The sequence below is a fragment of the Salvelinus namaycush genome, chromosome 19 (genome assembly GCF_016432855.1).
Source record: "Salvelinus namaycush isolate Seneca chromosome 19, SaNama_1.0, whole genome shotgun sequence".
NCBI lineage: Eukaryota > Metazoa > Chordata > Actinopteri > Salmoniformes > Salmonidae > Salvelinus > Salvelinus namaycush.
The window spans coordinates 24,781,204-24,794,192 of record NC_052325.1 but is presented as its reverse complement, the minus strand read 5'-3'; the positions used below and the strand labels follow the sequence as shown (position 1 = coordinate 24,794,192).

General features: G+C 42.8%; 1 protein-coding gene across 1 annotated transcript in view; it reads left to right on the top strand.

The window, feature by feature from the left end:
* The window catches only part of hspbap1 (hspb associated protein 1), a 43,486-nt gene that overhangs the window by 28,300 nt on the left and 2,197 nt on the right, over nucleotides 1-12,989 (top strand). The window contains exons 4-7 of the mRNA XM_039014694.1: nucleotides 5,261-5,397; nucleotides 7,176-7,347; nucleotides 10,832-10,915; nucleotides 11,941-12,051. Of these exons, the coding sequence (XP_038870622.1) occupies nucleotides 5,261-5,397; nucleotides 7,176-7,347; nucleotides 10,832-10,915; nucleotides 11,941-12,051 (504 nt within the window). The remainder of the gene's footprint in view (nucleotides 1-5,260; nucleotides 5,398-7,175; nucleotides 7,348-10,831; nucleotides 10,916-11,940; nucleotides 12,052-12,989) is intronic.

Genomic DNA, 12,989 nt, shown 5'->3' with positions numbered 1-12,989 from the left:
CAGTCTAGCCACAGTCAAGAGAAATGTCTAGCCACAATCAAGAAATGCCAATTATCCAGCAACAGATGAAAGCACAGGCAGTGAGGTTGCAACATGTGGGAAAGTCTCTCGAGGACACTATTCTGGTGGTAAACACACACGTTACTCTCCTGAACAAAACCCTTCTGTCTGTAGGAAAGATAGTAGAGGTCATGAACCATGACTATGCCCCTTGTCCAATTGGTTTGATTGTTATTGGAAGATTTCCTCCGTGAAGTTAGCTCCTCTATGGACGATTTGGCTATGAATAGAATCCTTTCATATCTAGTGCCCCTCTCAATGGTGCACGACATAATGACCTCAGCTACTACTACCACGTTTGGACTATAGTCTGCGGTCGGCAATCCCAATACACGTTGATCGTAATGAAGTGGGATTTTTACTGGCACTGCCAGTTGGTGAACTGGAGAATATCTATAGATTGAAAATGGTTCTAAATGTAAGATTTTGGAGCGACAGCACACACGTGAAATTTGCCACACCCCCAGTCCATAGCTTATCAGGAAAACAATCCAGATTTCTATCTCACCCCTAACCTGTTAATGTGTACTGTAAAACCAAAGACGTCCACTACCTCTGTCCTAGCAAACCGTTCGTCAGGGATAACACTGAGCGTCTTTGGTCTTAAGTCTATCACCAGCGAAGAACGCTGTAGATTCAAACTAACAGCAAGGGACTAGGTCACCACCACACAAGTGGAGGTTGTAGGAAATCGATGGTTGGTTAACACCCCGTTCAGGTCTGCCATGATGACTTACGAACATCATGACTCAACCACCTAACTGAACCTCCCCAACCAGACTGTTTTTGTTACGGTACCAGAGGGAGCGATTATCCACATAGATGACCTTGCTCTATACCAACTTACCGATGACAGGATAGACACAGAGATAGAAATGCCTAACTCTTTTGCTAAGCGTTCCCTTGACTTACGACGAGCCATTCAAATCCAGTACGAGGGACCAATGACTGTTGATCTTAGCATACTGTATGAGGCACATTTAGTTGACCCGACTGACTACAATCCAAAAGATTGGTCTGTCACCCTCTCTTGGATGGTGCCGGACAGTATCCTGACTGTTACCATGATCCTTGGTCTTTTTTCCCTGCTACGTACACAGTCGCACACGTGCAATGGAAGACCAATGAGGTCTTATACTAGGATCATCCGTGGGACAGAAACAATCTTGATTTTCAGAATGTTGGCAATAAGTCCTGAAAGCCCATCAGGGGGTCGATCCCCAGCATCCTCTCCCGAATTCGCTAGGTCAGCACTGTAATGTTCCCAATGTAAGCTTTGTCATTCAGGGTGCCAATTTTCTGCTACGATGATCCACCAACCAGGACATCCGATGGTCATCCTTATGGTGGGTTGCAAAATGCAGAATCATTCCAAGTTGAATGCACCAGAGTGGGACTGTCATGACTGGCCTGTTTGGGTCAGGTTACCATGGATCACAGTCTTAGTGACATCTCTCACCCCTGCAGAGGGGGAAATGGATTGATAGTGGGGGTTTTATGACACCTCATGCCCATTGTAAATCTTAAGGCAGCAGACGAATGCTTTGTCCTCTCAGTGTGAAGGAATGGAATGTATGATGGGCCTATGGAAAATCTACATCAGAACGGTAACATGCAATAAATGGACTTTGGGACAATATATTTTATCAGACAAATTGGTGGTAACAACGAGAGATGGAATATGAAAATCAATGTCATTTTTGTTATTAAAAGTTAAGACAACGTTATAACGAAAACATTGTAACTTGAAGAGCTTTCATAATATGTACATGATGTTTACATACTGTGCATTTGTGTAGAGAACTTGCCATAAAGACGGAAACGCGACTAGTCATGACCCCAAAATGCAACACGAGGTTGAAGAAGACTAAGGAACCTCTTAACAATCAATGCTACGGTTGAGTAGCTGTATCTGTATCTTAGAAGGTGAATTCAAGCAGCACCACTGTCATGAGAATTATGTTCTCGATGTTCATAAACCCAATTCAATTAACTACTCAGCCTGAAACCCAGAATTTGTAGGAAACTGGTTGAAATTAATCAGACAGAGGCCCAGCTACGATAGTCAAATTTATTTATGAGAGCGCTCCTGTGCATATACAATGATGTTCTCTAACATACGCACATACATACACACTAACATGAGAGCTATCAGATCTAATTTTCTACCATTCTCACCACAGTTGATCACTACCCAGCTGACAGTTCCAGTCCCCCCCAGATAAGGGAAACCTGGAGGGGCTCTCGCTGTCTTATTTTATCTCCCCAGAGTTATAGCTGGGTCGGTTCAAACATAGGTTAAGGCTCCTCTTTGTTTTCTTTCGACACACACATACATTCCTCTCTTCCCAGGTCCAACCTAGTTGGACTTATGTTTATCAGCTTGAATTACTCCTTGTCCATGCTACATAACCTCTAATCCCTAATGGTTAAGTTTCCGGGTAGAATTACTTAATCATTTATCTTAAACCTTGATAAAATATTTTAACCACCCGGTTATTCTCTCCAAGGAATCGTGTGTCTACACTGCTTTCATTCCCACGCTGGAACCATCTACATGACTGATTAGCCGTCCTCAGAAGACCCCTCTTACAGAACGAGGGCAAGGAAACCGACAACTAAGAAAAAGGACATTGTGACATCTGGTGGACAATCAGAGACTTACACCCGTGAACGAAGTAGACGACCACCCAGAGAACGGGACGTCGGCCGAACATCTCTCACTAAGCGGAACTCGGCCCACAAAGCTTTCTTTCTTTCTAAATCCCCATCTTGTGTAACACGTGTCATATTGTGTTGGTCTGCTAGGGACCTGTTTCATTGTACTAAGTTCTAATCAATAGCCAGGACTGTATCTTTATATTATCATTTAGCTTGTGAGTAAATAAATAATCAACTCAATTGGTGTGGTACGGGAGGATTTAGTGAGACCCGGGTTTGTGCAGATTTACGAATTATGCGACGGTCAGGATGAGACTGTAGAGGAAATTAATTAATTAGTGAATGTTGTCAAATCGATATTCGGATATTCTGTGAGTTCATTTGGGAAACGGAAACTCATTAAACGTTTCCCATGGTGCACCAGGTTACTGAGTCAATGATTACCTGATTAATTTAATCACGTAATTATAAACAGTTCATTATTCGATGAATAGCAGTCGTCACATTAATGATACGTTATGACACACTCAATCAATCTCTTCTTTTTTTACCTTTATTTAACTAGGCAAGTCAGTTAAAGAACAAATTATTATTTACAATGATGGCCTATACAGTGCTACACAGTGCACCTCTAAACTATAATCAAGGAAACAAAAAAAACATACAAAATGATTATTCTCTTTTCATCAGAGGGACACTCATGATGTTGTGTTGGATTGCAAGTTGTCATCCTGCAATTTGTCTGTGCCTGTGATTTCTTACATTGAATTGTAGGCATTTCTTGTTGTCAATCACTTGTTTTCCGATTGCCATGAATGATGACTAACTTTGAGGGCAACTGAGGAGAGCACTCACAAATGAACATCTAATCAAATGGCTACCCGGGCTATTTGCATTGCCTCCCCCCTTTTAAGCTGCTGCTACTCTCTGCTGTTATCATCTATGCATAGTCACTTTAATAACTACAGATTACCTCAACTAACCGGTGCCCCCGCACATTGACTGTACCGGTACCCCCGTATATATATAGTCTTGCTATTATATATATAGTCTTGCTATTATAGTCTTGTTATTTTACTGCTGCTCATTAATTACTTGTTACTTATTTCTTATTCCTATTTTTTAAAACTGCATTGTTGGTTAGGGGCTCGTAAGTAAGCATTTCACTGTAAGGTCTACACCTGTTGTATTCGGCGCATGTGACAAATAAAATTTGATTCAGGCCACGGGGCTCGTTCTATGGTGTTCACCTGGATCTGCCACTGCTCTGCTGAATTAAAGCCATTGTAGCTTGTTCCGTTCTGTTCAAAGCACTGACACACCTATGGGCTTTAAACTCAGTCAGTTCAGGTCAGGAGATCTATTGAAATGATATTCATGGATTTTAAAAAAGCACTAGAATAATGGATGATTATCAAGTAATGACTTAAATGTTTAATTGATCAATAGACTGATCTAAAATGAAAGTGACTCCCACACCCTGACAATAAAATACACAATTAGAAATCTCAAACAGATGCGTGAAAGTCATCTTTAATAAATTCCTTTGCCCCATCGGCAAAACAGAAGCTAATTGATATATTGATATAGAAACTCAAATAAAACAACTTTTCTGCCATTAGCAAGCATTTTCTCTCTCTTTTTAATGATATCCTGTCCTGATGGCACAGACATTTTCAGTGGGACATTTCAATGGCAGCAGCTTTTTTCTTTTTAGTCCTTGGGCAATAAAGGACTTGAAGGTTCACTCTAGTTCGAGCGGGCCACTCCATTCTTTCAATGATGAAACATGCATATAGGGCGACCTGCATTTTTGACAGATCTGCCGAAATTCATGCCTTCGAGACAGGCAGACAGAGGCCTTTTTACATGATGAATCGCGCCATTTAAAAGTTGCTGAAAGTGAAGATTGCACAGTCTATCATTTACAGTTGCCTGAATATGGTAATGGGTTCATTATCCTGTGTGCTGGGCAGAATCCAAGTTATTTTACATTAGATTTTTTCATGAAAAATGATTGACAGACCAAATGGTTTGATAAAGAGCCTACAGACAGCAAACATCTTGTTTCCTATACAGTAGTGTTTGTCCCAAATGGCACCCTATTCCCTATATAGTGCACACATTTTGACCAGAGCACATAGGGGTCTGGTCAAAGGTAGTGCACTATATAGAGAATAGGGTGCCATTTGGGACGCAGATTTGTTGCCAATCATTACACTGTCTATTAAGCAACCGATGAGATGGGGAATGGGGTTTGCATTTTCACCTGTGTCTTGTGAAAATGGAGGTTTGCCTCCAGAGGATGTATTGCTGCTATACCATAACATTGAAACTGCTCATGGCAGTTTGTCATGTTTGAATGGCTTGTCATATTTGTACCATGAATATGAATTGTGTTGTATACAATTACAGATATATATAAATGTTCGATTAGATGACAGCAGGAATTGATATGAGACTGTAGCAACTGCATGAATATATGTTTTAGGATTGATAATTAGTGTTAGTAATTGGAACTGTATTGTGTGCCTTACAGGACGTAGTGTGGTCTCAGTTTGGGTTCCCGGGTCGTAACGGGAGAGACAGCACACTGTGGATTGGTACAGAAGGTGCCAATACCCCGTGCCACCTGGACTCCTATGGGTATAACCTGGTACTACAGGTACAGGGAAGGTAATTATACGGGACTCCTATGGGTATAACCTGGTACTACAGGTACAAGGAAGGTAATTATACGGGACTCCTATGGGTATAACCTGGTACTACAGGTACAGGGAAGGTAATTATACGGGACTCCTATGGGTATAACCTGGTACTACAGGTACAAGGAAGGTAATTATACGGGACTCCTATGGGTATAACCTGGTACTACAGGTACAAGGAAGATAATTATACTGGACTCCTATGGGTATAATCTGGTACTACAGGTACAAGGAAGGTAATTATACAGGACTCCTATGGGTATAACCTGGTACTACAGGTGTAGGGAAGGTAATTATACAGAGCTGTATTGTGTTCAGTAGCACAAAGCGGGGGGGGGGAAACACAGTGAAACAGAGCGGGACGAGCTGGACTTGTCCAATAAGATGCATTGTTTTAGTTTTCTTTTGCAAATTGTTTTGCTCCAATGACTCCTAATGAACACAACCCAGTTTTACATACCTCATTATACCACACACTACTTTTCCCTTTCCGCTGAGCTGCGTGTAGTAGTGGTGCAGACGATGGATGTTTCCCCTTCACCAAGGGAATTGCACTATAGATTAAAATGAAACAATCTAACAGCGTTATAGCTGAGAAGAAAGAAGTGCTGGAGGCAGACAATAGATTCAGCAAATCAGCACAATGAGAACTGGCTCTGTACGGTAATGATCTACTCACCATTCGATGAGAACTGGCTCTGTACAGTAATGATCTACCCACCATTCGATGAGAACTGGCTCTGTACGGTAATGATCTACTCACCATTCGATGAGAACTGGCTCTGTACGGTAATGATCTACTCACCATTCGATGAGAACTGGCTCTGTACGGTAATGATCTACTCACCATTCGATGAGAACTGGCTCTGTACGGTAATGATCTACTCACCATTCGATGAGAACTGGCTCTGTACGGTAATGATCTACTCACCATTCGATGAGAACTGGCTCTGTACGGTAATGATCTACTCACCATTCGATGAGAACTGGCTCTGTACGGTAATGATCTACTCACCATTCGATGAGAACTGGCTCTGTACGGTAATGATCTACTCACCATTCGATGAGGACTGGCTCTGTACGGTAATGATCTACCCACCATTTGTTCCCTCTAACTTTGAGGAAAGGATTTTTAAAAACTATTTTGGATGATAGAGAGGAGATGGATACTAGGAAGGGAAGGGGTGAGAGTCAGGGGGGGTAAGGTAGTGAAAGGGGGGAATGTGGGGGAGGGGGAGTCACTTGGTGAGAGAGTCAGATTGTTCCACTGGCCCCTGAAAGATAAAGTAATTTTGCTTTGGCAATGTAAACATGTTTCCCATGCCAATAAAGCCATTTGGAGGGAGGGAGATGGGGGTATATGAGGTGAGGCTCTTTAGAACAGAGATACATTAGTTATCATGTGGAGCACTGAGTCTACGACAAAAGCAAAAAAGATCACATTATGAAGATCATTCTATCCTTGTTTTGTTTAAATTGGCTGTTGAAACCTTTCACATTGAAGTGATGACCTAACCAACAAAGAACTCGCATGACATGATATTTTCAACAAAGAGATGGATTGTATTGAACTATAGCTTCTTAAATTTCCTCAACTACGAAGGGTGTAACCATTGTGGTGGCTTTGGTGATGATTGCTGTCCCTTTCAAATAAATATTAATTCATTATGAATCTAAACTGATCCTAGATCCTACATGAGCTGATCCTATATCAGTACTCCTACTCTGAGACGCCCTGTTGTGTTTTAGGAAGCGTTGGCACCTGTTCCCCCCTGCAGACACGAGTTGTCTGTACCCCAGCAGGATCCCCTATGAGGAGTCTAGTGTGTTCAGCCAGGTGGACGTGCTCCAACCAGACCTCCAGAGGTTCCCTGCCTTCAGACACGCCAGGGCCTACACAGTCACCCTGCAGCCTGGACAGGTACAACACATTGGACCAGTTTCCCGGACATAGATTAAGCCTAATCTGTACTAAAAAACTATCTCAATGGAGATTCTCCCTTGAGCATGCTTTTTAGTCTAGGACTAGGCTTAATCTTTTTCCAGGAAACCAGCCCAACAGGGGCAACATATGTAACTCTCTCTACAAGTATATCAGAGAATCCATTCAGCAAACACAGCTATTTGTACAAACTGACACTGTGAAAGTGCTAATCTCTTAATTTATGAGAAAATATTTCCTCAGAGACAAATGTGTTTGAACCACATAAATACAATAGAGCACATGTTTGTCTCTATGGTTTGGTCAAAAGCATGAACTGAGGCATACCCCAAAATGTTTGTAGAGGTGCTGAGTAACGGAGAGTGAACGGTATAAAAATTAAGAAAGTTGCACACGCTATATATTGCGCTCCAAAAGTATTGTATAATTTCAAAATAACTGTCCCAACGACTGAGGTTAAAGTGCAGACAGTCTGCTTTAATTTGAGGGTATTTTCATCCATATCGGGTAAACCGTTTAGAAATCACAGCAGTTTTTTATGGGACCAAAAGTATGAGGACAAATTCACTTATGTGTATTAAAAGTTTATGTGTATCAAAAGTTTAGTGTTTGGTCCCATATTCCTAGCACGCAATGATTACATCAAGCTTGTGACTCTACAAAGTTGTTGGATACATTTGCTGTTTGTTGTTTTGGTTTCAGATTATTTTGTGCCCAATATAAATGAATGGTATATAATGTATTGTGTAAATGTTAGCATCCACTTTTATTGTAAATATGATTATAATATATTTCTAAACACTTCTACATAATGTGGATGCTACCATGATTATGGCTGAATGAATCATGAATCATGAATAATGATGAGTGACAAATTTACAGAGGCACAAATATCATACCCCGAAGACATGCAAACCTCTCACCATTACAATAACAGGAGAGGTTAGCATCTTTGGGGGGGTGTGATATTTATGCCTCTAACTTTATGAGCCTCCATCTGTCATACTTTTGGCCATATAGTGTAAGTATGTGGACACCTGCTCATTGAACATCTTATTCCAAAATCCTGGGCATTAATATGGAGTGCACTCTTCTGGAATGGCTTTCCACTAGATGTTGCAACATTGCTGCAGGGACTTGCTTCCATTCAGACACAAAAGCATTAGTGAGGTCGGGCACTGATGTTGGGCGATTAGGCCTGGCTCTCAGTCGGCATTCTAATTAATCCCAAAGGTGTTTGTTTGGGTTGAGATCAGGGCTCTGTGCAGGCCAGTCAAGTTCTTCCACACCGATCTTGACAAACCATTTCTGTATGGACCTCGCTTTGTGCAATGGTGCATTGTCATGCTGAAACAGAAAAGGACCTTCCCCAAACTGTTGCCACAAGGTTGGAAACACAGAATCGTCTAGAATGTCATTGTATGCTGTAGCGTTAAGTTTCCCTTCACTGGAACTAAGAGGCCTAGCCCGAACCATGAAAAACATCCCCAGACCATTATTCCTCTTCCGCCAAATTTTACAGTTGGCACTATGCATTCGGGCAGGTTGCGTTCTCCTTGTATCCGCCTAACCCAGATTTGTCCGTTGGACTGCCAGATGGTTAAGCGTGATTCATCACTTCAGAGAACGTGTTTCCACTGCTACAGAGTCCAATGGCGGCGAGCTTTACACCACTCCAGCCGACGCTTGGCATTGCGCATGGTGATCTTAGGCTTGTGTGCTCGGCCATGGAAATCCATTTCATTAAACTCCCGACAAACAGTTATTGTGCTGACGTTGCTTCCAGAGGCAGTTTGGAACTCGGTAGTGAGTGTTGCAACTGAGGACAGACGATTTTTATGCGCTACGCACTTCAGCACTCGGTGGTCCCGTTCTGTTAGCTTGTGTTGCCTACCACGTCGTGGCTGAGCCGTTGTTGCTCCTAGACGTTTCCACTTCACAATAACAGACCGGGGCAGCTCTAGCAGGGCAGAAGTTTATGAACTGACTTGTTGGAAAGGTGGCATCCTATGCCACGTTGAAAGTCACTGAGCTCTTCAGTAAGCCCATTCTACTGCCAATGTTTGTCTATGGAGATTGCATGGCTTTATGATATATTTTATACACCTATCATCAATGGGTGTGGCTGAAATAGCCGAATCCACAGTGTTTTCCATGTCACATATTGATACGTCTGTCTTGACATCAGATATTGATACGTCTGTCTTGACATCAGATATTGATATGTCTGTCTTGACATCAGATATTGATACGTCTGTCTTGACATCAGATATTGATACGTCTGTCTTGACATCAGATATTGATACGTCTGTCTTGACATCAGATATTGATACGTCTGTCTTGACATCAGATATTGATACGTCTGTCTTGACATCAGATATTGATACGTCTGTCTTGACATCAGATATTGATACGTCTGTCTTGACATCAGATATTGATACGTCTGTCTTGACATCAGATATTGATACGTCTGTCTTGACATCAGATATTGATACGTCTGTCTTGACATCAGATATTGATACGTCTGTCTTGACATCAGATATTGATACGTCTGTCTTGACATCAGATATTGATACATCTGTCTTGACATCAGATATTGATACGTCTGTCTTGACATCAGATATTGATACATCTGTCTTGACATCAGATATTGATACGTCTCTCTTGACATCAGATATTGATACGTCTGTCTTGACATCAGATATTGATACATCTGTCTTGACATCAGATATTGATACGTCTGTCTTGACATCAGATATTGATACGTCTGTCTGTGCAAATGAAACAAAGCATGCAGCAGTCAGAGCTTTGGAGACTGAATGAATTAAGACTGCAGTGGAACCAGGGGATCAATAAGGGCTGTTCACTTTAATAAAGACCAAATCCACATCATGAATGAGACAGAAGCATTTGGGAGGGAGGATACAAGCTGCCATCTAATGGCTAGTCTCCCCCACTGTGTTAAATTAGGTGGCGTTCAGTGCGAAAAAACGGTGTGCAACGTTCAATTAAACGGAAACGCTCTGTTCTGAATGACCAGTTGTAAAACGGGGATGGGTTTGGTTGTAGGATGGGGAACGCTGTCAACATGGCCGCTGCCCTTTTAATTAGTCACGCATTGCTTCAAGACGCACCCTGCCACACCCACCAAATGTACCTCCATGTCTGTTCAAGAACGTTTTGGGGAAATGTGTCGTTCAGTACAAACCGTCATGCGATGTAGTAAACGTTTTATCGAACTGATCAGTCCCTGACTCCTTCACTCTACTACTTATTGACTGGCTATGCTCTGCTCTGCTCTTCCATCCCCTGGACTATGAGCTGTGCTGCTAGCAGATATTTCTAGATATTTTTGACTCCTTCAAACCTTCTATTCTGTAATATGTTCCTTATCCGTATTCCTACTGATCACCTTGCATTTCTGCTGATGCGATCTGACCCTGTTGCCCTTCTGCTCCAATAGGTGCTGTTTGTCCCCAGACACTGGTGGCACTATGTGGAGTCTATTGACCCCATCACCGTCAGTGTCAACTCCTGGATTGAGTTGGTATGTACAGTAAAGTCACCTCCAACTAAATGGTGTTAAGTATGTTTATGGGGAAATTGGATGTTTGAGAGGAGGGCCATAATTACAGTACAGCTTGATGAAGAGTTTCCCACCACTAGCTACCACTACCGCCCATAGTGCCATGGTCAAAATTAGTGCACTATGTAGGGGATAGGGTGTTATTCAGGACACAGCCACAGTGATGGATGTGAGAGGTGTTGAGGCTCTCTGATGCTGTGGGTTTTTGAGTAATGAACAGGCATCAGAGTAAAGGTACCCCTGTCATAATGATTTGTGAGTTTGCATGTAGAGGAGTGGTGCGCTGCATAACACAGTCACATACAGATAATTGCCAAAATAATGGAAACACTTGAGTAAATGAGGGAAACAAAGTATATTGAAAGCAGGTGCTTTCACACAGGTGTGGGTTAATTAAGTTCTGAGTTAATTAAGCAATTCATATCCTATCATGTTTAAGGTCATGTATAAAGATGCTGGGCAGGCCATTATTTTGGCTACCATGGCTATGCCCCCATAGGATGACAATGCCCCCATCCACAGGGTACGAGTGGTCACTGAATGGTGTGATGAGCATGAAAACAATGCAAACCATATTCCACACTTCTGAGAGATTCTGGAGCGGCGCCTGAGACAGCATTTTCCACCACCATCAACAAAACAATGATGGTATTTCTCGTGGAGGAATAGCGTCACGTCCCCCCCCAATCGAGTTCCAGACACTTGTAGAATCTATGCCAAGGTGCATTGAAGCTGTTCTGGAGGCTCGTGGTGGCTCAACACCCTATTAAGACACTTTGTTGGTGTTTCCTTTATTTTGGAAGTTACCTGTATCTAGATGAGAGGAATGTGTATTCAGGTAGTGTGTCACCTTCGATGCCTCCTGATAACTGTCTCTGAGACAAGGTCACAGACACAATCAATTATGCCTGCTGCACATAATGTCTTTATCAGCAACTTCTTTCCCTTAATAGGAGTTTTTCTTTCTACTTCCTGATCTGATACAGGAAGTTGATGATGAGGCGAGGGTAGGCGAGGCCCTCACCAAAGCCATCGTTTGTGCTCTGAAGACGACACCTAGTAACGACAATGATGATGACTGGCTCAATCCCACTGAGGTACAGTATCCTGACACTAGCCTGAGTCCTAGATCTGTCTGTGTCCTAGATCTGACCGAATAAACAGATCTCGGACCAGGCTACCTTGACCCTGAGTTAACCTCTTCACACTCTAGGTCTAAAGATTGGCAGTTCAGTTAGCACTGTCACAAGCCACAACGAACCCCTTGTACCGTGCAGAATCTGATGGCACATTTGCCGTGCACACTCAGGGTCAATCTGAGTGCAGTCCGACCATTTGTTCTCCTTATAAGAGCAGAGATCAGAAGGAGGAGCGTGTTCTGGTGGGCTGAGGTCCAGAGAAAGAAAATGTCCCAGGAATGCAGCATAGAACAGAGGAGATTCCAACCCCCCCATATTGACCAATCTGTCTAGCTCCAGTTAGCATTTGAGTTGTTGACTGATCTTGTGATCTCTAGCCTAAAACCGGCCTTTTTTTTTATGTAAAAAAAATAATAATAATACATATTCTCCCCAATTTCGTGGTATCCAATTGTTAGTAGTTACTGTCTTGTCTCATCGCTACAACTCCCGTACGGGCTCAGGAGAGACGAAGGTCGAGAGCCATGCGTCCTCCGAAACACAACCCAACCAAGCCGCACTGCTTCTTAACACAGCGTGCATCCAACCCGGAAGCCAGCCGCACCAATGTGTCGGAGGAAACACCGTACACCTAGCCAGCCACAGGAGTTGCTAGTGCGCGATGAGACAGGCAAAACCCTCCCTAACCCGGATGACGCTAGGCCAATTGTGCGTTGCCCCTTGGACCTCCCAGTCGCGGCCGGCTGCGACAGAGCCTGGGCTCGAACCCGGAGTCTCTGGTGGCACAGCTAGTGCCTTAGACCACTGCGCCACCCGGGAGGCCTTAAAACCGGCCTTTTTAGTTAAGAAATTAAGAGCTCCACAGAGATGACAAAGCAGAGCATTGTGTGTGTGTG